The sequence below is a fragment of the Parasteatoda tepidariorum genome, chromosome 10, assembly GCF_982258835.1.
Source record: "Parasteatoda tepidariorum strain Cologne lab strain chromosome 10, Ptep-v5.0, whole genome shotgun sequence".
Classification (NCBI taxonomy): domain Eukaryota; kingdom Metazoa; phylum Arthropoda; class Arachnida; order Araneae; family Theridiidae; genus Parasteatoda; species Parasteatoda tepidariorum.
Window position 1 is genome coordinate 103068173 of NC_141764.1, and position 19444 is coordinate 103087616.

Here is a 19444-nt window from a genome sequence, read left to right on the forward strand (position 1 = left end):
TCATCACCTCAAAATTTCCATCTCCTTTTATTCATTTAATTTAATAAACATAAAAATTAATTGAGATATTTATATGTAAAATTTTTACCTGCTGACTGACCACTAATTTCATATTTTTTTAAAAACTTTTATTGTGCTTTATTACTTTTTATTATTGTATTTTTACTTTTGTAATTTTCAGTGCTATGAACTTGTTTTATGGAAAAACAATTTCTAATAAAAAATAGGATTTTAGTTTATTCTTTATTAAATCTATTTTAATCCCCCCCCCCAAAAAAAAGAACCATATTCGAAAAATACTTTTCCAACTAATGAATATTTAACCAATTATTCGGCAAAGGGCCGAATACCGAATAGTGGTTGCATTATATGTTACATCCCTGGTAAAAAGCATGCACAAGAAATTGAAAAAATATTGCAATTTATTTTTAAATATTCATATTTTTTGACAACATATTGTGATATAAAATTTTTACTTATGTGAGTAATAGCAGTCAATGTTCATGTTGGTGACAAGTCAAAAAATAGTCGCCTGCACCTGTTCTCTATAGCTGATAAGTACTTAGCATTTTTTATGTTTTGTACTCTCAATGACCTGAAATCTGCAAATCCTTACGCCTGTAATGTAGTTTGCGACACGAGGATATGTGTCAACAAACTAAATTGCAAATTTAGATTTTCTTTTGAAATATTGAAACATAATTTAATATTATATTGATCATGTGGAAACAAAGAGAAAACCTTTTACAAAGTACAGTTAGCAAGGTTTATGTTTGAATGACTTAGTTGTGTCAATTCTCTAATATTTAAATTATTTTCACAACATTTTTCTAATTTCTATTTTATTTGTTCAGCTGCTCAGCTGCATGTTGAATTTATCTTTGTCATATATTTTAATTTTCAAGACCAATAATCTGTTATTATTATCTGTTTTTGAATATGTTTTCATAGAACAAAATTTTTTTTAGGCATTACAAAAATCATGTTCTAAAGCTGTGGCAAATTTTAAAAAAGTTGAAAGTGATTTCAAAAAGTCAGTCACCAATCACATTAAAGGTGTTGCTCGTATATCAGAAACATTAAAATGGTAAAGGCAACTGTTTTAGTTAATATTTTTTGTAAGATATTCTATTTTTTCTGTCATCAAACTAAATAAAAATTCGTTCAATTTTGTGTTTTTTATATACTTTTATGTTTATGTTTTGTTGTTTTTATATACTTTTATGTTAAATGGCCTTATTCTTTTCAATTTAATATATGAGTAATTTTGTTCTTAATGTCAATACTATAAACCAGGAGACTCACCATTTCCCATATCAAAAGGAAAGGAAAATATTATTTTTTTACAAATCACGAGGGAAAATCTTTCACTTTGCTATAGCTGTTAATACTTTAAAACTTTCACTTATCTAGACCCCTGTAAGAAAATTCAACTTAAGCTGTAAGAATAATCCTTCCCCTCCCTGAAAATCTAATTTGCAGCTAATAAATAATCAAAAAGTGAGGAGGAAATTGTGGAGTGGTGGGTGAAAAATAAGTGTCTTATTCGTGAGGTCATTTTACATAATTAGCAAAACTGTTATCAGAGCTTTTTGCCCTGCCGTGTAAGCAAAGTTGTTTATTAGAGATTATTTTACATTATTCAGCTATTTAAAAGAATTGATTCTTTTGCTAGTGTGTTTGCAGATGATCTAAGCCTTTAGACTCATCATCACAGATATTATTTACTTCTTCTCATTTTGTAAATAATTATAACAATAAAATAAATTATTAAATATCATGAAATCTGTAGTAGTAATTGCCAAAAAAAAAAAAAAGATCTGTGGCAAAATCACAATAATTGGACTCCTCACATTCGTGTTTCATTTCAAGAATAGGTTGTTGTATTGTATAAAAAATATTGGACGGAGAAATTAATAGCAATAACTTCCATAAATTTGATGGAATTATTGCCTTGAAAAATAAATACTCAAATGCACGATTCGAATTTTCCATAATGTTTGAAATATATTGGAATGTTTAAAAAACCATGTGAAAATCAAAATGAATAACTGCTGAAATAAAATCGAAACATTACATCGATTTACGATACTATCGGTGCAAATTTAGCACATCAAGAAGTGATTGTCTAAATGCATGCTTCAAATATTACGTGTAAATTTCTGTAAAGAAGAAGACTAAAATTTTTTACTTTTCAAAAGAAAAATCTTTCTGAAAGAACTCTAAAGTTGTGCGACAATGTCACCGTGTCGCTGCGATTCTGTCTCAGGGAAAATCAGGAACAGACCAATGATTATTCATTTTATGTGATCTTAGTCATGTTTTGGTAGTTATGAGCCGTATAAACTGCCTTATTTTGAAATCTGGATGAGGACCGGTGGAAAGAGACAAAGTAACTTACATTTGATCTCTGAAACTTTATTGTAATTGCTTCAAGCAGTGTAAAAACGAAAATCTAATTTTGTGAAATTATATTCTAGTTATTATTTAAATATGATTATTTTAATTTATAAATTTTTACATTTTTTAATTATATCTCTGCAGTTGCCGACCATCATCTGAAGATGAAAGAAAGGAATATTATGAACTGAAAAAGAGTGTAAATATTAGAAAAGAGGAATTGAACAGTATGTCTGCTACCCTACCGAAAGATAGTGGGTAATATTTTATTATACTTATTCAGTGAAACTTCAGTAATTCAGAGGAGAAACAGAAGTCGTAAATGATGGAAAATAGAATTGTGAATCTGTTAAAAGTTTTTAATTGACCAACAAAGCATTATTATTATGCCATAAAAAAAAGTAATTAATAAAAAAAAGCAATTAATAGTATAATTTTTTGTTGAGAGTTTTTAAATTTTACATATATTTTTAAAAATATGAAAATATGTAGCATGCACAAAGTATAAATTCTTATCCGCTGCTTTTAATAATGGAATAAATTACTTTTAGCTTAAACTTTTTTTATAAAAGTTTAGGCTATATAATCATAATTTAAGTATTAAAACATTTTTGTTGTCTGGAAAATTCCTCAAAATATTTTAAAACACTGATTGTGTGGATTTAAAAATTGTAATTTTTTATCTATCACTCTCTAGACACTTCTTAGAGTTAGGTTCAAATAATATAAGCCTGAAAGAAACTGCCATAAAATAGTTTTCTGTGGGGGTAAAAACTAATTGTAAGAAATTGTTGAAGTTTGCATTTGGCGAAGACTTTCGAAAATTGGCGAATACTTTTGATATTTGGCTAATAATTTGAAATCCTTAACATGGGCCCTGAGATTCACTTTCACACCAGAATCAAATGTTTATGCCCTAGTTAAAATTTCAAGAGTTCTATTTATCTATTATGGAGTACAGACTATTGTTTCAACATTTAAAATAGTTTTGAGTTGTAAAGAAAGTAATTCAATAAGAAGTTGAAACAAATAAATAGATTCAACTAACGTTAACACTCATAAGATATCAGTTTCTTTATTTTATTTATTGGTTGTTTCCTATATTTTTCTCACAATTTGAGTTTATTTATCTCATTAGTGTATAAAAACTATAAAAATATGAATGTTATGCTATGAATATGTAATTTTATTTCAATTCTTAAAAATGTATTAAAGATTGAATTAAATATTTCTTTTTTAGATTATACTTAAAAATAACCCTGGGTAGCGTCAATGTTTCATTGCTGGATGAAGATGCTAAGTAATTGTTTGTTTTTTTTTATTATTTCTTTGTGCAGATTGTATTTTTTATTTTATTTTAACTAAGAGGTATTTGAAAGTATTGTGAAATTAATTTGGATAGTTTATATTTTTCTTTATTGTAAAATAATGTGGTGAAAAGATTTTTGTCTGGCTAACATCTTTAATACTGAAATTTCCTGACTTCTCTAGTATAACGATGCACAAAACTGAATATCTACTAACTGATTGACAATGTTAATTTTAAATATGCTATTTTATTACACTGTAAAAAAAATTTTTTTTTAAAAAAATCAAAATTTTTATTTGATTCAATGCTACAGAAACAATGTATGTTTTTATTTAATTTTTTGAGTGAATCAGTTTTAGAAAATATTTTATCCGAGTTGATTTATGTATAATTTTGACTTTTTTGTTGTAAACTCAGTAATCACGTTTGAATTTTGGTTTACAGGTACAAATATAAAGATGAATATGAAAGATTTAAGCTAATTGTTACTATTTTTGTTTTGATTCTGTCATACATCAATATATTTACGACTTACAAGTAAGTGAATTAATATTTTAAATTTTTTTTTTATATAAATTTTCATATCCGAAATCTAATTTTAAGTGGGCTCAGTTACACAGCTGCATTGATAGCAATAATTTTATAATTCCTATATTTCTTATTTTTTTAAAAAAATATTTAAAAAAATTGCATAATTGTCTTATTTTCTATTCCATTTTCCTTTGTTCACTAACTTTAAAAATGATAAAATTGCTTTAATTTTTCTGAAAACAATGGAAAATCATTGAAGCTTTTTTTTAGGAAAAGAGCAATTTGTTCTTACATATTATCCCTGCAACCATTTTCGCTAAATCGAAAAATAAATTTGAAGGTATTTCAAATTTAAATATTTTCTGATTTATATTCAATTACTATGTAAAAAAAAAAAAAAAGGAAGATACCACAATGACTTTATTGTGGTGTTAGTGAAAAGTATTGATGGGATAATACCTAAATATTGAATAATTCTTAATTGAAATCTAATAAAAGTTCAAATATATTCTATTTGTAGTTAAACATAGTTCTATCTATTTTCATATTGGAGTAAGATAATTTTTAATTACTGTTAAGAATATTAGTGTGTTTTTTTTTCTCTACATTTTTAATACGCGAAATCTATGGTGTAGTTTAATAATCTACGAGATGTTGTACGGTTGATATGACGACCCTTGTGATCCAAAGGAAAATGGATTTTATAATGTAAGGTCTTTATATCGTGAGTGCACAGAAGTATATTAAATATTTACGCATAACTCATAAATATTGAACTTATTTTCTTAAACCCATTATTCTTCTATCTTTAAAATTTTTAGTTTCTGTTATAAGTGTATGGTTAATGAGCAGTGCTATTTGAATAATTGTGTAGATTTTTTGGAGGAATTTTTTCTGAGCTAATATTTCTTTGTCTTCTCATGACCTATTTTTATTATAAGAAAAACTGAAGAAGATTATAATTTAAAACTGTAAGATGATAATTTAAGATAATTTTTTAATTTACTTTTACTGCCAAATTGCCCTGTACAGAATGTCAATTTGCATATAAAAATAACAATACTTGAAAATATTTTAACGCAGTATTATTCCATTTGTCTATTTGAATAATGTGTAATACTTCACCCAATAAGACAGCAGCATATCTGGTGAATGGTCCATCGAAAAATTTCTGCTGTTTTTTTATATTTTACTAATGACATGAATGTAAAATGCACTCAATAACATTTTTCTAAAATGAATAATTTCCATAAAACAAAAACAAAAAAATTATATGCAAAATGCCGTCAAGAAAAGGTTTCCTGGGATCTGGTAGTCACCCTGTTTACTCAATATGAAATTTAAAATTAAAAGAAAAAAGAGGTCTTAATGAGATTTTTTACTTATTGTTGATACGAAAATTGACAAACTTTGCATAAAATTGATTTGTAGTCAAGTACTAATTTGTTCTATGAAAAGTAAAAATTAATTTAATAATTTTTCTTTCAAGCATTTGATTTATTAAATATTTAATCCGTCAATAATTTATGAACAAATTACCAACTATCACTATTTTTATTAATGCTATTCTCTTATGCCAAAAAAAGAACTTTTCAAAAAATTTGAAGATAGTAAGCAACCGTGTATAGTGAACTTTTTGATAGGTCAGCGCAGACAGTTCACGGAGGTTCGACTGTACTTTATTATATTGTGGGGACAAAATGCCATTTTTCTCACATATTAAATAGAAGATAATTAAATGCTTGTAACAATCACAGTGCTGATACTTTTTCTCGTATCATTTAGAATAATCTGGTGTCCTAAAATCTAATTAAAAATGATTATTATAATGTTACTTTTTTTTTTTAATCAATGAACATTTTGTATAAGTACTGAATATATGTATTCATAAGTATCTGTAGAATTCATAATTAGCTGTTAATATTGTTTCCATTTTTTGAGATATACCTTATAACATTTTTGAAACATGCAGTTTGTGGTTAACTATGAAAATAATCAATGTCAAATGTTTTTGGTAACATTTTGATTTTATTATAGAACTTTAGATGCAATACTTCATTTCCTTCTTGTGTGGTATTACTGCACCTTAACTCTGAGAGAAAGTATTTTGGTTGTAAATGGCTCAAGGTAAGAAAACTTTTAATTTTTTTTTTAGTATGAGTGTTTATTTATTCAGCTGATTCATTTTTCATTCAGTTTTAATTAATTCTGAAATATTTGGAAAATTAACACTGCATTTAATATTTTTTTTTTCTGTTCCTTTTTATTGAAATACTTCTGGTAAAAAGTTATAAATTTTTTTTAAGCAGGGTTTTTATAGTCCATATAAAAATTAAAAAGTGGTATAGATATTGTAATAAAAAATTTATAAATTTCTTTTAATTAACTTTCAATTTAAAATTCAAAATTCAAAATCCATGATTTTTCAACTGCACATATTTATTTGGAAATTTTAAGTCATTGAAATATATCCTTCCCCCCCCCCCTACTGTTGCTACCACTTTCTATGTTTTTTAAGGACCCTACGAATCCTGTGGAGGCTTTTAGTTTTAGTTACACTTGTTACGATTTTTACAATGTTGCGTTGAGTCCTAATTTGATGTTTTATTTATTTTTGCCTCTTTAAAAATGATTGTGCACCTGTAACTTTAATATTAAGAGGAAGCAACCTTTTATAAAATTTGTGCATTGAAGTATCTGATAGAAGAGAAATATTTTGTGCAGTTCTCAAAAATATTTTATTTATATTTTATAGGAAAAAAAACCATTCTACTTGATTTGAATTGTTTCATTTTTTCTAGACAATGTGAATTGGTGTTGTCTTTGATTTATACAATTTTCAGATATAAATTTTTTTTTTATTGATTAGAATCAAAGGCTGGTGGAGACTTCATCATTTTATAACTACAGTTCTGGCAGGGATACTAATATTGTGGTGAGTAAACTTTAAATTTGAAATGCCGATCATGTTGGAGACATTTTTACTTGAACAATGATTCTTTTTTGAATAATGTTGAGAGAAACTACTTTTATGTGTGAGAAAGCAGTTGGTCAACCAGTATTAATTATGCATAGCAAAAGTGACTAACTTTTGGCATACAATGAAATATTTTTTTTTTTTTATGTTATTCAAATTTTGTTAGAAATAATCGTTAGTTGTTTCAAATCATGAGACCTATGCTTAAATTACATTCATGTAATATAAGCATGTAATATAATTGTTTACCTCATCTCAAGTGGTAAACAAAAATGTTCAACTTTATATACCTTGTCCGCGATAGATTATTGTTTACTTGCTGGAGTTGTGAGTATAATACGGAAGAAGTGTACCAAAGTTTAGGGTTACTGTAAAAGGAATAATGGTAATTGGAATTTAGAAACGTATTTAATATTGCTAATTGGATGACCATGATAATAATCGCGATTATTAGCAAAAAAAAATTTTCTTTAATTGTTGGGAACATTTATTTTTTAAATTTATTGCCATAAATTTTAGAAATATCTGTGTTAATTTTTTTGCTTTGTTTTATTCTAGGCATGAAGCAGAATCGTACCAGGCATTTAGGCGTCAATTTATGTTGTATTCTTGCTATTCAAGTAAATTACATTATCAATTCTTTTATGGTTTATTGAAAATATGTTTCACTGCTGATTTGAATTTATGAATGTTTCACCTTAAACTTGCTCAGTTTGAAGGCAGAGCTGAAAATTTACATGTATCAATAAGCTTTCTTACCAAAAACTGGTAAGAAAGCTTATTTTTATGAAGAATAAAATATCCATGACTACCAAGATTTTTTTTAAACAGTTATATAGAACTACTTCATACTTAAGAAAAAGTGAATAGTTGTGTATTTGAAAGAATTTATTTCCAAAAACCGACTGTAATTGAAATAGTTTTCTCTTTTCTATCTCACTCCTGTTTGAACTATCATGTTAAAAGTATCAATGGGATATCTTGAAATACTTTATCCTTATTGTTTCCATCACTCCTTTTCATTCTGAAGAGAAAAATTTTTATAAGACGGACCACTCTTTATAAAAAAAGAGATGATTTATTTTTATTTATTTTAATTATCGCTAAATGCGATTTCAGAGTATTATTTTTAATTAGACGGAGCTACATGAGAGCCGTCTGTCATTGTGGAAGTTACAAAATCTTCTGCCGGTTGGGGCGCTGACGCGCATGCGCGCCAACATCCCGCCCGGCCTTGCAATGTTCATGCAAGAACTTAACATATAAAATTTAAAAAAATAAACACAAATATTACATACTAGACAATATAAAACATAAACATTATAAAATGTAAAACAGAATATATAACATTATGAAAAATACAGTATTTTTTTTATGTATCGATAGGCAAGACAGCTATTTTAGAAACAGCTCTTTTAAATACCCCAGATTTTGTGCGAATTTTTACTACACGCACTTTATTATCCGAACCATGATAAACATAAATTATTCGGCCTAAAATCCAGGTATTTAAAGGCAAGAAATCTTCTTTTACAAGTACCATCTGTCCTATCTTTAAATCATTTTTTGTTACCATCCATTTTGATCTAGCTTGTAATGTATTTAAGTAATCCGACTTCCATTTTTCCCATATAAGTTGTACAACTTTTGTAGTTTTCTGCCACCGACTTAGACGATTATCATTGAGATCAGTTAAATTTGGTTCGACAATTGATGTTATAGGCCTCCCTATTAGGAAATGACCTGGTGTTAAAACATCAAAACTGTCATTATCACCGCTTAAGGGGCAAAGGGGGCGACTATTCAGAATTCCTTCGATTTGAATAACTATTGTTTCCATCTCTTCGTAAGTGAAATGAAATTTTCCAACTGCTCTTTTAAGATGATGTTTTACTGATTTTACACCCGCCTCCCAAAGACCACCAAAATGGGGTGATTTTGGTGGAATAAAATTCCATTCTATGCCTTCAGAGGTAAAATAATTAGCCAAAATCTGATCTGGAAAATTAATTAATCCATAAAACTTTTTTAATTGAGAATTAGCTCCAACAAAATTAGTGGCATTATCAGTATAGATTTTGGAGCATTTTCCGCGTCTACTCGTAAATCGTTTCAATGTGGCAATCATAGAATCGGAAGTCAAATCAGTCAGCTGTTCAAGATGGATGGCTTTTGTAGAAAAACAAATAAAAATACAAATATATACTTTGTTGAGAGTACCCTTACGTTGATGTTTATATTTAACAGCAAAAGGGCCACACAGGTCTACACCTGTGACGGAAAATGGGGGTGACATGTTGACTCTTTCACTTGGTAAATTACCCATAATTTGAGTGGAAAGGAAGGGCTTAGATTTGAAACATATTACACACTGATGTACAGTTTGACGTGCAAGATTACGACCTCCTAAAGGCCAACATTTTAGCCTAACTGCACTTAACAAACCTTGAGGGCCAATATGAAGTAATTTCCTGTGTAAACTATCGAAGTAAATTTTACTTAATTTGGACTTTTTCGGTAAGATTATCTGATGCTTTTGATTAAAGGGTACTGAAGCATTATCGAGCCTTCCACCTACTCGTATTAAACCGTCCCCATCTACAAAGGGATTTAAGCTAGAAATATTGCGAGAAAAATTGTTCTTATTTACCAGTGTCTTCTGAGAATGCTTAATCAGGATACTTTCAGAATACTTTACCTCGTCAACTGTCAAGGGTCCCATTTTCTTATCCTTATGTTTACAATTATGAAGAAATCTGCAAATATAACATAAAATATGATTAATTTTATAATAATTATTTGAGAGTTCTAAAAGTTTATCAATCAGGGTCTGTGAATCATCAGTTAGCAAAACAGTCTCTTCCGTACTCTCAGTTGAGGAAACAGTTTTTGCTTCTCGGAGAATTGTTTCTTTTTCACCTTCTGCAAGGGATTCTATATCAGGAAATGATTGTTCTAAAGTTTCTTGAAAATCAGATTCCATCAAAAATTCAGCACCTGTCCACCACCTGGAACTATCAACCAAACATTCAGCACTAATTCCACGAGAGAGAATATCTGCAGGATTATCTGTACCTGCACAATGGTGCCAGGAGTTTGGATCTGTCAAAGTGGCTATTTCTTTAACTCGATTAGCAACGAATTGTTTCCAACGAGTTGTCTTTCCCTTTATCCAGTAGAGTGCAATTTTAGAGTCAGTCCAATGATATGCAATTGAAGACCTTTTCAGATTCACAATCTTTTCAACTTTAGATGCCAAGCGAGCTGCGACTAGAGCTCCCAGCAATTCCAGTCTAGGCAGAGTCACACTATTCAAAGGAGCTACTCGGCTTTTAGAAGTCAAAAGTCTAACAATCGGTCCATTTGGTGCGTAAACTTTCAAATATACTGTAGCACCGTATGCGTTCTTACTGGCGTCACAAAAACTATGAATCTCGACGATATCCTCTTTGGATATAGAATTAAGAACCAGTCTAGGTATCTTAAGATTTTTCAAAAAAGGTATCTCTTCACACCATTTTATCCACTCTTTCTCTATTTTCGGTGGCAAGGATTCATCCCAAGGAATTTTTTCACTCCACAGTTCTTGGATCAGACATTTCATTCGTATGGTGAAGCATGAAATTAACCCTAAAGGGTCAAATATCTTCCCTATAGCCTGGAGTATCGAACGTTTCGTACTTTTGCTTGAGGAGACGAATTTTAGGAGACTTCTGGTATCTACAGAAAAATAATCTTCACTGGTGTTCCATAAAAGTCCCAACACTTTAGTCTGATTGGAGCCCAGACTAACACTAGCGTTTGCAGGATGAGTATCTAGTCCCTCATTCTTCCACTGCTCCATCAAGTCAGCATCATTAGTTATCCACTTCCTTAGAGTCATTCCAGCAGCTTCTATTATTTTATTTGCATCTCTAGATATTTCTAATGCTTCATCAAAATCATTGCTACCGGAAATAAAATCATCCACATAAAGATTTCTATCTAGAAGTTGAACGATAACAGGAAGATCATTTTCATATTTTTTGATATGGTGCCTAATGGTAGCAGCGAGTAGAAATGGACTTGAGTTAACTCCAAAGTTCACTCTATTAAAATGGAAGATAATTAATTTGGGATCTTTAGAAACACTTGGTTCATCATTGCTCCAAAAGAATCTTACTGCGTCTTTGTGTACCTCAGCAAGACCTATTTGAAGGAAAGCCTGCTTCACATCAGAACAGAAAGCTGTTCGGTTGAGTCTAAATTCAATAAGTACATCCAAAAGATCGGGGTTTAAATTGGGCCCTGGCCACAAACAGTCATTGAGAGAGAGTTCATTGACCTCGTGCGCCGCAGCGTCAAACACAATTCTTAGCGATGTTGTTAAACTTTCTTTTTTAACGGCCATATGGGGTAAATAAAATATAGGTCTTTCACATTCATCCTGTATACTATCAGGTTTAACTATTTCTATAATGCCTTGACTTGTATAATCCTGTATAATTTCACGGTATCTATCATAGAGATCCGGGTCATGCGTAAATCTTTTCCATAAGCTTCGGAAACGTTGCTTCGCTAAAGAATAATTATCAGCAAGTTCATTATAGTCTTTTCTAAATGGAAGTTGTACTATGTAACGACCGTCTTTGAATTCAACAGTTTCATTAAATATTTTCATGGCCTGATCATTCTCTTGTAAAATTGGATCGTCTTTAATCCCAAGCCCCTCCAAATCAAAAAACAGTTTTAGTGTATCTTGTAACGAATCATTTTTAGTTAGAAAACAATATCTTTCCTGAGTAATTTCGCTTTCTTTAAGTTTACCGCAAGCTATCCACCCCAAAAACGACTCTTTAAAAAACAAATCATCATTTATTTTATACGTATTTTGTTTCAAAACCTTGAAAAATATATCAGAACTTATTAACGCGTGCACTTCAGTCGCTTCATAAAATGACTCATCGGCTAATTTCAAAAAATGAGGAATCTCTATTTGCGAAATGTCTAAAGTAGTGGGCGGTGTGAGCCCCGTAATATTATCAACCACATAAAATTCAATTAATTCATTAAAACTAAAATCTTCATTCGAAATGGATGTAGTTAATTTCCAATTAATGTTTTGGATCGATCCGTTTAATCCTGAAATCGGTGTTTTTACTTTCTCTTTTTTAATCCCTTATAAATCGCTCATATTTTTCTTTAATACGCATATATTAGAAGCTGAGTCAAGGATCGCTTTTATTTTTATTCTCCTACCATCTGCACATGTAATAAATATTTCAGAAGTTGAGAGCAAAACGTATTTTTTGGTTTGTTTATTAGTGGCTACGCTTAATACCGAAGCATTGGGATTCGGATTATTAGTAGAAGAAGAAGGAAGTGGCACGTGATCAACTTCACTTTGAGATCGCAAATGATTCATATTCATAGAATTCGAAGAAGAAATATTTGATTCAGTTTCTTTCGAATTTAATTTTGTACAAATTAGCTTTGAATGTTTTAAAGAGCAAGGACACCGATATGGGGAAATACATTGGGCTTTTGTATGATTTTTTTTCAGACATATTTCGCACAATTTATTAGCACGAATAATCTTTATTCTTTCATCAATGTCAAGATTTAAAAATAATGTGCAGCGAAAGATGGGGTGCATACCTTGTTTACAAAGAAAGCAATTCTTATTTTTACTTTTCTTATCGTTTTCAGACACTAAAAGAGTTTTAGGTTTAGAGGGAAACATTGGGTGCTTTTTTATTTTAGATTCGTAAGAACAGTTTCTATCTACGGATAAAAGTACAGCTTCCCGTTGCTCTAAAAAGGTTATGAATTCATTGAAAGAGGGAATTTCTTTTGTTTTTTGTAACAATTCAAAGTTTTTACGAGATTCTTTATCGAGTTTTTTCAACATTATAGTTTGTAAAAATATATCAAATAGAGGATCTTGATTATATTTTAAAACCTTTAGAGCTCTTAAATTTTTATTCAAACAATCAATCATGGCGCGAATTTCTTCAGCATTTTCTTTTTCTATTTTCTTAAAATTCAAAATAGATTGAATGTGAATATCTACGATTAATCTTTTATTGTCATATCTTGAAATTAATGCTTCATATAAAGAAGTAAATGTATCAAAGGTAGAAGCAAATTCTTTCACTTCATTAGCAAGACAAGAATTTAAATAATATAGTTTCTGTGTTTCACTAAGTTGACAGTTAGAAGAAATTAAATCATCAAATTGATTTTTAAAACTAGAAAAATGTTCATATTTTCCGGAAAATATAGGAAGATTAACTGGAGGAATTTTTAATACAGTTTCTAAGTTATCATTTAGTTTATGATTATTCTCTGTCTTATTATTAGAATCAGAGTTCAATAGTTTATTAGAATTTATTAATTTTAAAATTCCTACCTCTAAATTATCCAACCGTTCATCACATTGATTCAAATCAGTATCGATGGTGTCAATATCACCAGGTTGAATGTCCAAGTTGTAGTATTCTTGTCGCAATGACTCACTTCTATTTTTTAAGACTTCTACACTTTTAAGTTTGACATTTAACTCCGTGATGTCATGCAGGTCATCAATTTGTAGAAAGTTTTCTAGGCGGGTAATTTTACCTTTAAATGAAGTTCTTGATCTATTTATGACATCCATAGGCTTAGCCATTGTTCTGGTTCAAACTCCGGCTCGACGGACCAGATGAAGAGAAAAATTTTTATAAGACGGACCACTCTTTATAAAAAAAGAGATGATTTATTTTTATTTATTTTAATTATCGCTAAATGCGATTTCAGAGTATTATTTTTAATTAGACGGAGCTACATGAGAGCCGTCTGTCATTGTGGAAGTTACAAAATCTTCTGCCGGTTGGGGCGCTGACGCGCATGCGCGCCAACACATTCTATTCTCTGATTGTTGCATTTTTGTTTCTTACATTTTTTCATTTCCTACTTCACCTTCTCATTCCTCCTCTCAATAAGTAAACAATAAATATATATATATATACATATATTTAAATAAGATTTTGAACAAGGCTTTGAAAAGTTGTACAGTGTGTTAAATTATTTGTTGAACAAAAAACGTTCTTTTGAAACATTGTTAGATATTCTTTTAATTATTTATTTGAAATAGTTAAGTTGTATTGACTAATGGTCAAATACTATGCATAATAAACGCATAAATAAAAGTGTTTTTTTTTTATTTATTATATATATATATATATTTTTTTTTAAAAAAATCAACTTGAGATCTATTGGTTTAAAAATCATGCTGAATATCTAACAAATTGTTAAATAAACAAATACTAAAATCAATAGTATTATTGTTAAATTAATAAGAAAAACTGCTTTTAAAGCCTCATTTTTACTCATTAACACTTTTTATTTAATTTTAAAAATTTAATCATTTTAACTAAGAGCCAAATTTTTTAATTAGAGAAAGAGAGGAAGACGCAAACTGGGTTTTAATTTTCTCGAAAATAAAAACAGTATAGAATTTAGAATCATGATTAAAAAAAAACTTATATAGTTGAAAATTCTTAAAAAATTAAGAGTAAATGGCTAGAAAAACTAACAAAATACACCTAAGATTTAAAGGAAATGTAGGCTTTGTTTTAATTTTTTATAGTTAAAAACAACTGAGGATTTATTGGTTTAAAAATTCTGTCTAATTATTATGCTTACGTGCATTAAATAAATTTAGAAAAGTAAATAACTTTTTATAATAAAGTATAAATCACTTAAGTACAAAATACTGCTATTAAATTGTATCACTTAAAATGAAAAAACAATGAAAAAATTGTTTTTATTCGTAATTTATTTTCATTAATAGATTTAGTTCAGTACAAACATTCAAGATAATAAATCAAAATAACAAAGATTGCAAAGTAACAGTATGCCTACTGAAATTAATTGACAAGAAACGTTAAATCCCAACAGACAAAATCCCAAAGAAGAAAAATGACATGTCAAAATAATGCGCAAATAATATTAAGTATCAGAAGTTGCTCTGAAACTATTTAACTAAAAACGTAAAATTCCAGAGGGAAAATGGCGCATAAAGGAACTATACATTGTGCTCTACATTTCAACGTCGTGAAGCGAACTTCGTTTTCGTAGCAAGACGAAATCAATATATTTTCATCTAGATTATTGTTCTAGATCTCAGCATACTCCCTCTGAGGGGCGGGGGGAGTATGCTGATGGGTGCTGAATTTGTTTTGGGCAGTAGAGGGTGGATGGGTATGTTTTGGGCGGTAGGGGAGCAGTTAGCATGTTTGGTTATTCAAATTTAATTTTGAAACTCAGAAATAAAATTATTAAAATTAATTTAATAAATAAAATATTAAATTACATTAAAGAAAAAAGAGGTTAAATTAATGTAACAAATTAAGATCTGATTCAGCATTTGTAGCAGTAATAAAACGAACTTATGTGACACCTATTCTCCAACCTGAAGCATGAGTCTGTTATTTTTGCCACATTCTAGCGATTTGGCACATTCAAGCTATTTGGCACATTCAAGCTATTTGGCGAAATGCATGCGCTATCAGTATGAATGTTTGATTTGGCCCATGCTTTTTAGTGTGGTTTTCGTTCACTTCCTTTTATTTTTACCCCCAGTTTTGTTTCAATTTCATTGTTTATTTGGCCAGGTACATGTGCAAATTAGTTCTTTATCGTAAATTATTTATTAATTTTGAGGAATATGAGTCAGAATGAATATGAATTTCTTTCATTGTTTGTATTTTGCTGCCGCCTACAATGTCGGTTAACAAGAAGAAGTGTAATTTGTAATTTTTCACTCCAAGATTTGTCATTTTGCCATCCAGCTGCATCCAATATAATCAAAAATGTCGTATTAAGCACCGATACAGTGCGGCGACGAATTGATGAGGTAGCTGAAGACGTTCAAGTTTTCTTATGCAAACTTTTAATATCCAACGAATTTTCCCTTCAAGTTGATGAGTCAACCTTGCCAAGTAATAGAGCTTTACTGATGGCGTACGTCTGGTTTGTGAAGGAAGGAAAAATCATTCAAGAAATGCTTTTTGCAAGAAGCTTTGTTGAACATATCAAAGGTGTATTTATTTTTAATACTGTCAAAGACTACTTAAAAGAGAAAAACATTCCTCTTGCTAATATTATGTCTGTTTCCACTAATAGACCTCCTGCAATGGTGTGTCGACAACTTGGTTTTCTCGCCTTTTTGAAAAGGGAGGTACCAGATAGTTTAACTGTTCATTGCGGAATTCACAAATAGCATTTAGTTGGAAAGAATCTCAGCAATCGTTTGTATCAGTCATTGCAATATGTCGATCTCTGCTGTCTGCTATGAACAAAATTTGCAGTAATGCTCTCAACAATCGATTATTCAGAAGCTGTGGGAAGAAAGAAAATGCGATGAATTCAATCGCTTGCTGCTACAGACTGACATTCGCTGGCTTTCGTAAGGCGCCTATCTCTATAGGTTTTAGAATATTTTCGACTCTGTACTTGAGATCCTCGAAGGCAGAGATGTAGCTCTGAGAGACAGATTGATAGAATTTAAGATAGACGTTGCATATATGGCGAATTTATTTGCAAAGCTTATTGGTGGTCAATTTGATCACTACAAGATCAGTTATTTCTGCCATTCTAAAAAAAACTCATTTTGTAAAAGCAGAATTTTGAGTTCAGCCAATTTCCAATCTTATCGGATCTTAAAAAGAATGATGAAATTTCCTCTGATACTAAAGAATATTGTCAGAACCTTGAATCTTTACGTATGGACTCTTCTGACCGATTTAAATATGTTTTGTCCCTGGAAGTCCCTCAAGGGTTTATGAACCCTTTTGCTAATATTGAAGCAACACAGGTTCAGATTCAGGAGGAATTGATCGAACTTTCAACTAATGAAACTTTGAAATGGTGATCGACTCACAGAATTTTGGCTTCAAGGTAACATTAGTCACCTCTACCCTAGACTGTGAACTATCATCAAAAAATTTTTAATTGCCTTTCCTTTCTTCTACCTTGCTGAACAAAGATTCCGTGATGTGATGGATCTAGTCACAGAAAAGAGAAAACGAGGGGACTTGCATCTTCACCTCACGAAAAAATTTGAACCCTTTGTTAAGAAACTGGCTCTAAACCAAGTACAATCATCTCACTGACCACTGACATAGTTACTTGATTATTTCGTTGATACTACTTTTTAGAGTAAAAAGAGATATTTTTGGATGTTTTGAATTATCTAATTAAGAAAAAAAGACTCTTTTTAACCATAGGTTTCTTTGTTGTAATTTTTTTTTTCATTACCGTATTTATTTTGATTATAACAAATAGACTGCAATTACCTGCCAGGAAAAAAGTATCGGTTAACATGCACACTATTTGAAGAAAAAAAATTTAATGAGTAAGAAAATTGCTGTCAAATGTTGCCTCTTATAATTCAGCTCATCCCCTCTGTCCCCATGCTCTAAATAACTGGATTTTCATAAAGGGGCGTTGATATTTTTTCTGCTCCCTAGGAGAGCGACAATGTGAAAAAGGTTGAGAATCTATGTTCTAGATGAAATCAAAATCACCTTCATCAGCGCTGTAACAACATTAGCGTAGGCAAGAATCCTCTCATGTTATATTGTTAAATCGCAGGCTTCCTCTTACATTGGCAGCTTAAGTCAGAATTTTGCTTTATTTTATAACCGTCATTGAACAGCCGACTCAATTATGAGTTTACTACTACGAATGTACAACTCCATAGCCTTTTAATTTTAAACCCAATCCAGAACACACGGAAACTCCTTGATAAAAACCCCCAAAGGTATGATTTGCTATGGAAACATGGACTTTGTGACCCGACAGATTTAACGTGCATTAGTCACCATTTACTACACAGGAAGTTTTCGGCCGGCGGGGATCGAACCTACGACCTCTTGAACTTGGGCCCAGTGCTCTACCAACCTACCTATCCTGTCCCAATTGAATCAGAATTGTGATGTTTCGCGAGACACAAAATCCAGTATGTCAGCATGACGATATTTGTGTTAAATTGATAATTTGCGATACATCAATTGCGATACTCAGTTCTAGTCATTTTGTTTTTATTTGATTCAAAATTTTGCACCAGCTGGCCAGGTGGCAGAGTGCTTAGCGTGCCTGACTGTGTATTCTTCTGCTGTTACTATGTTTTAGAATTTGATTGTTTTTCTTAATTTAATGTTAAAAACTAAAAAAATTGTTTCTTTACTATAGCGTTATTCTTACCTTATTATATGCTACATCTTAAAATAAACTTACTTGAATCAGTATCTGAACTCATTAACCATTTTACAATCATTATTTTTTGGTGTAAATTATATAAATATGCTATTATAAATTTAAATTAAAGAGATTAATTAAAGGATTTAGAACTTAACAATCAGATGTAATGCATGCCGATTCAATATAATGGTCTGTTTAGTAATATTAAATTACGGTTGTAAGCTCACCAAATTTTGTATAGCAATATACATTTATGTATAGTTCCTAGTATTTTAAAATGTTTTTGTTATCTACCACAGATCAAAAAAAATTAGCAGCAAATGTCATTCATATTACTTTCAAATAAAATCTAAATATTTATGCAATTATATCCATGTTGGTCTCCATAGTTTTTGTGGTACCCTATCCAAAAATATTCTATGATTTGGTTCTTAGCATTTGCCATTAATTTTTTGCAGTTTTTATGCACTAATTATAATTTGATGTCTTAGGTTTTCTGCAGTTTTTACAATACAAGTATCAACAAGGATGTTTGTATCGATTACGAGCTTTGGGAGAACGCTATAATATGGATATAACACTTGGTAATTACATTTTCATCTATAGACATATTTTTAGTTAAACTTTTATTTGAATCAATTCTCGAATCCCCATCTTAAATAATGAGTTTTAAATATTGAATTTGAAATATTTATTATATCTGAAATATTTAAGCTTTTTTAATGCTAGTGGGTAATATAAAAGGCAACCAAACAATGATTACTTAAATTTTAACAAAAAGAAAAATCAAAATTTTTTTTTTCTTCTTGTTATTAGAAGGAAGTGTTATATATTTAGCCTTGAAACATGAGGAAGTGATCATACAGAATTTTATGTTACGTTAGTCGTTTCACAGATCAATCTTAAAATACTTTAAAACACAAATATGTTCTTAAGTATATATTATTAACAAAAAATTTAAATATTCTATATGTCATTAGAACTAATAGCAAAATTTTTTG

The 19444-nt window shown here is 29.8% G+C and overlaps 1 protein-coding gene across 2 annotated transcripts in view; it reads left to right on the forward strand.

The window, feature by feature from the left end:
• LOC107442147 (transmembrane protein 120A) overlaps positions 1 to 19444 on the forward strand; it is a 40786-nt gene that overhangs the window by 7041 nt on the left and 14301 nt on the right. For both annotated transcript variants that reach the window (XM_016055622.4, XM_016055623.5), the window contains exons 3-10: positions 969 to 1087; positions 2545 to 2658; positions 3641 to 3700; positions 4154 to 4246; positions 6278 to 6367; positions 7110 to 7175; positions 7776 to 7837; positions 18935 to 19027. In XM_016055622.4, the coding sequence (XP_015911108.1) occupies positions 969 to 1087; positions 2545 to 2658; positions 3641 to 3700; positions 4154 to 4246; positions 6278 to 6367; positions 7110 to 7175; positions 7776 to 7837; positions 18935 to 19027 (697 nt within the window). The remainder of the gene's footprint in view (positions 1 to 968; positions 1088 to 2544; positions 2659 to 3640; positions 3701 to 4153; positions 4247 to 6277; positions 6368 to 7109; positions 7176 to 7775; positions 7838 to 18934; positions 19028 to 19444) is intronic.